The sequence below is a fragment of the Rhea americana genome, unplaced genomic scaffold (assembly GCF_003343005.1).
Source record: "Rhea americana isolate MKP2758 unplaced genomic scaffold, rheAme1 scaffold_111, whole genome shotgun sequence".
In the NCBI taxonomy this organism is placed as follows: Eukaryota; Metazoa; Chordata; class Aves; order Rheiformes; family Rheidae; genus Rhea; species Rhea americana.
In genome coordinates this window covers 2070137-2075528 of record NW_028185162.1, presented here as the reverse complement: position 1 = coordinate 2075528, position 5392 = coordinate 2070137, and the positions used below count along the sequence as shown (strand labels likewise).

The 5392-nt window shown below is 65.1% G+C and overlaps 1 protein-coding gene across 1 annotated transcript in view; it reads right to left on the bottom strand.

The window, feature by feature from the left end:
• Positions 1–4354: 4354 nt before the first annotated feature.
• The window catches only part of LOC146600929 (protein CASP-like), a 7385-nt gene continuing 6347 nt past the window's right edge, over positions 4355–5392 (bottom strand). Inside the window, exons 8-10 of the mRNA XM_085314729.1 lie at positions 4982–5062; positions 4515–4579; positions 4355–4415 (exon numbers count right to left, since the gene is read on the bottom strand). Of these exons, the coding sequence (XP_085170855.1) occupies positions 4355–4415; positions 4515–4579; positions 4982–5062 (207 nt within the window). The remainder of the gene's footprint in view (positions 4416–4514; positions 4580–4981; positions 5063–5392) is intronic.

The following is a 5392-nucleotide window of genomic DNA, read 5'->3' as shown; positions in this document are numbered from 1 at the left end:
CTGAAAGCTTCTTTGGCCTTTCCACCACCCCGCGGGGAGCCGGGAAGAGGCGTGTGGCCGCAGCGAGCCTGGTGGGCGAAGCGCCTCCGAAGGGCTCTGCAGGGCCAGCCCGGCTCCCGGCGGCAGCAGCTGCTGGACTCGGCCGACCCCTCCGCATCCTGCAGGACCACCCCCCCAACCGGCTTGCAGGTGCCCCCCCCCAAAAGCTCGCAGGGAAGGCGGAGATGCTCCCTGCGCTGGCAGAAGGGGTTTCCATAGCGACCGACTCCGGCGCGGCGCGGATGCTCGGTGCAGCCGCCGCGGCCCCCGGCGACGGGCGAGCAGGACCACGCTGGCGGGCCGGGTGCGCTGCAGAGGTGGCAACATGCGCGCACCGGCCCTCGCCACGTGCCCGGCGCGGCCGTCGACGGCTTTGCCGCGGCGCTTTCCAAGCGGGGTGCGCGGTCCATTGTGCTCCACACCGTCACCGCGTCTCATGGACCCTCATCTGCTCCGTGCGGTGCCCGAGCACGCTTCTCCCTGTATTTTCTTCCCCTCTGGGGTGTTTTTTTCTTTTCTTTTCTTTTTTTTTTTTCCCTTTCCCCAAGCAAATGTGTAATTTCAGCCCAGCTCAGGCTGCTTGCAAAGCTGCAGTAGCATGCGCATGGGCTCCTGCTCGCCAAAGCCGTCCCCCTGCGTGTGCCCTGGGCACCTCACGTGGCTCACGCAGCCTTTCCCCCCGTGTCTCTGCCACCACGGGGCTCCAGTGGGCCGCTGCGGGAACCCGGCACCGCCGTGGGAACCTGGTGCCACCATGGGACCCTGGCACWRYTGCAGGAACCTGGCACTGCTGTGGGAACCTGGCACTGCCATGGGAACCTGGTGCCACCATGGGACCCTGGCACCGCTGTGGGAACCTGGCACTGCTGCGGGAACCTGGCACTGCCATGGGACCCTGGTGCCACCATGGGACCCTGGCACTGCTGTGGGACCCTGGCACTGCTGTGGGAACCTGGTGCCACCATAGGAACCTGGCACTGCTGTGGGACCCTGGCACTGCTGCGGGAACCTGGCACTGCTGTGGGAACCTGGCACTGCCATGGGACCCTGGTGCCACCATGGGACCCTGGCACTGCTGCGGGAACCTGGCACTGCTGTGGGAACCTGGTGCCACCATAGGAACCTGGCACTGCTGTGGGAACCTGGCACTGCTGTGGGAATCTGGCACTGCTATGGGAACCTGGTGCCACTGCGGGACCCTGGCATCACATGGCCTCCCCGAGGCCGAGTGGGACAGTGCTCCCATGGGTAAGTGCCGAGCACCCAGCCCGCCGCGACGCAAAGGCAGCGGGCGGGTGGCAGGGAGCAGCGAGGCGCCCAGCCCGGTCAAAGCAGATGGCCAAACTGCGCTTGGCTGAGCAACACCTTCTACTTCATTAACCTCATCAGAGCTCAGCCCGGGCTGCGCCCCGGCGGGGGCCACGGCCGGGGCGGGCTGCCGGCGCCTGGCTGCGCTTGCACGTTAGGACATAACTGCAGATGCACTCGGTGGGCAAAGGGCAACGCTGACCCTCTGAGGAACCGTGCTGCATCCCTGGGCTTGTAGTCATAAGGATTCGAGATCGAATTCCTAACTCCAGCCCCTCTGCAAGGATGCATCACGCGGTCTTGGCCCGTGCCCGGCGGAGCCCCTGTGCTCCCGGTGCGCACTCTGCCCCGGGCGCCCGATGCTCGGCCCCGTCCCTGCACCCGCCCAGGTGGGTGCCAAGGGCTGTGGTTTTCAGCTCTGGTTTGCAAAGCAGCCTGTCCTTCCCCGGGGGCCTGCACAGCAGGACGCATGGCGCCTGCGGAAACGTCACCCGCTGCCAGCCCTGCCGAGCGTCTCTTCGAAAGCAGAACCGCGCTCGCTGGGCTGGAGCYGGCGGCCCGATGGAGCGGCCCTCTCGGTCCGGTGCCCTGGGCCCCGGGCTGCCCGGGGACGCTGCTGCACCGGGCGAGCGCGGGGCTTGGAGGGAGCTTCCCCGCGTGCCCTCGCTGCCCCCGCACTCTCGCTGCCCCCGCACTCTCGCTGCCCCCGCGCCCGCCCTGGCTATTTTCAGCAGCTTACCCAAGCGGCCGCGTGCGAGCCCTCCCCGCGCGGCGGTCGCTGGCGGTTATTCTGGGCGAGAGGCAGCGTCAGAGGAGGTTGCTGCTGGGGCCACGGTGCTGGCTCCGACCCGAGCCGGGGGCGAGGTGGGGGGCAGCGCCGCTTTGCTGCTCCAGCGTTGCGGAGTTTCCACCCCGTTTTGCATTACGGTGTCAAGTTCAGAGCGGCAGCATCTGTGCGGCGGGGAAAAAGCACCGTGCAACGGGGGAAAAGCATCGTGTGACGGGGAAAAAGCAGCACGCAATGGGGGAAAAGCATCGCGTGACGGGGAAAAAGCAGCATGCGAAAAGCATCGCGTGACGGGGAAAAAAGCAGCACGTAATGGGGGAAAAGCATCGCGTGACGGGGAGAAAAGCATCGTGTGATGGGGAAAAAGCAGCACGCAATGGGGGAAAAGCACCGTGCGATGGGGAAAAAGCACCGAGAGCGGCTCGCTGTGGGCACCTGCAGCCAGTGTGCCCAGCCCGTGGGCCGCGGCAGCCCGCGCGCCCCGCCGGGCCCCCCGGCCGCGGGCTGCCCTCCGCCGGGGAGCCCGTCCACCCGGCCAGGCGCAGTCGTCTGCAGAGCCGAAGCCGACCAAGCGGTTCTTGGCTGCCGGGGTGGCGGGGCCGAGACCAGCACAGGCAACCCACGTCCTCGGAGCCTCTCGTCCTGGCGCCGGCACGGCCCCGCCGGCGAGCGGCGCGGGCGCAGCCCGGCCGAGCGGCTTAGCAGCAGCCGGCAGGTAACCTTCGGCCCGTGCGCGAAAGCTCCTTAGGAGGGTATTAGCCCTTCCCAGGACTCTGCCGGGGACTTTGGAAGAGCAGGTTGGAAAAGCAGGCATTTTTTCCCGAGCCCGGTGAGCCTCAGCGGCGGCAGCCTCCTCGCCGAGAGGGGCGAGGGGCTGGGTGCGCGGCTCCGCCGGCAGCACCGGGGATTTGCGCCGGGGCYGCGCAGCGGGTGCGCGCGAGCCACCCCCGGGGCGTTCGCTCGGGCCGAGCCCTCGCCGGCAGCCCAGTCGGCTCTGAGGCCTCGCAGGTCGAGCAGCMGGAGAAAGCCCTGGGTTTCCTTTAATTATTTTCCTGCCTACGCGTCAATACTAATTAAGATTGTTTCCCGTAATTGAACCTAAAGCAGCGAGGGCGAGCAGAGCGCAGCCGAACCCTTCCCTTCCGAGTCACGTCCTGGTCAGATGAGCTTTCAAACCAAATTAGCAAAAACATCCGTGCACACACATGCAAACATGCACCCATGTGCACCCCCATGCACCCACGCACCCATGCACCCCCATGCACACCCCCATGCACCCATGCATGCTCGTGCACACATGCACATCCCCATGCACACGCGCACACACGTGCACACATGTGCACCCCCATGCACCCACGCACCCATGCACACCCCCATGCACCCACACACGCTCGTGCACACATGCACACACGTGCACACACACACACTTGCGAGTTGACCCGGCAGCAGGCCCCGGCCCTGCGAGGCAGCAGGTGCTGGAGCTCCTGCCGTGGATGTCCAAAATTAGCTGCGCACTCTGCCCTTGCGTTCGAGCAGGACATTTCGTAGTTGTTTAGTATCAAAAGGTAAAAAAGAGGAGGAGAGAGAAAAAAAAGAAAAGGAAAAAAAAAAGCACAAAAGCAGTTCAGTCAATGCAAGTCTAACTTTATTTGATAACTTGTCCTGCGTAACTCTACATCTATTTTAAGTCATTTTTGATGAGTACAAGTAGCTATGGAAGTTTTGCAATTCTAAGACATCACATCTAACTCCTAAAAAAGCAAAATTACCTTTCCCTACGAAGCCTGAATGCGAATCCCACCCTTCCCAGGATCACGGCTCTGCGCTCCCGATTTCACGCACCAAAACATCATTTCCAAAGCGCCCAGCGTTCATTAGCTTACGGAGAAGCGGGAGAAGCTGCCCTCAACTCCCCGGCCGGGGAGCCGGAGCGCGGGTGCCGGGCGCCCCGCGCCGCCCCGTGCCGCCGGATGCTCGGTGCTGCGGACGCCGCTCTTCCGGCCAGGCTCCGGTTACGGCGCCGAGCCGAACAGGTGCCGTTTGGCGCCCGCGCGCTTATCCCTCGCTCTGACTTCGGAGCATCTTGCAGCACCCGCCTCTCCCGCGACCCTTTTCACCCCGAATCAATCCCGACCCCTTCCCGCCCACCAGCAACGGATCCGTCCAAGCCGCGCGGCTTCCCGAAGGCCGAGGCGGCGCCGGGGGAACGCGGCTCCGGCGTCACTGCCACATGGCGCCGGCGTCGCCGTCCTCGTGGAACCGGTGCACGTGGTCGGCGTACCTGGGGGGAGCCGCCGGCGGGTCAGCCGAACCGCGCCCCTCACCGCGGCCCCCCGGCGCCGSGCCGGGCCCCCGCGCCCCCCGCCGCCCCCGTACGCACTTTTTGGCGCAGTACGCGGCGCAGTCCCGTCCCACGCTCTCGCTCCAGGCCGTTCTGTAGAGCACCTGCGGGACCGGAGAGGCCGTCAGCRCCGCGGCCGGAGCCCCCGCCGGCGCCGGCTTTCCGCAGCCCTTTTGCGTCTCCGCGGAGCAGGAACCTCCCGGCCATGTAATATTTATGATTTCTCTTTTCTTTTTAGGTTAGCGCTTTAATGTTTAATGACGACAACTTTTTATTTTCTTTGCTCCTCTCCTCACCGAAACAGCGAGAGTTCGATCTAACTTTGAGAAGAGCGGGATGGAAATATTGTTCCTATCCGTCTTTCATCTCGTTTCACTGTTTAATTATTGATGCTCTTTTTTTCTTATCCCCCCCTTTTTTTTTGTTCCCCTTGCAGTGATAGATAACCCCCCCGAAACCGCRCGGGGAGGAGGGAGGCCGCGGGAGCGGCGCGGGAAGGCACTCACCAGGAAGACGAGGCAGTGCAGGAGCAGCGTGTAGAAGAAGGCGACGGTGCGAGCYGCCTTGCTGGACAGGACGAGCCGCCCCTGCAGCCAGAGCACGCGGGGGGGGGGGAGAAAAAAGAAAAAACATTTTAATGCCGGTCAGCAGGAACGACACTGCGGGCGCCCAGGCCCCCCGCGCGCGGCCGTCCCCGTCGCGAGAGCCGCGAGGGCCTGCGGGCATCGCCCCGCCGCGGCCCCCTGAAATTTCTATCCCTGCCCTAAGAACTAGGGATTCGTTACGGACCTAAGTAAATCCCCCAAAACGCCACGCGGGGCATTTCCGAAGCGCGCTCCGGCCGGGCCGGCTCTGCGCCCGAACGCCCCGGCCCCGGCGGCCCCGGCGGCCCCGGCGGCCCGACGCTCTTCACCGTC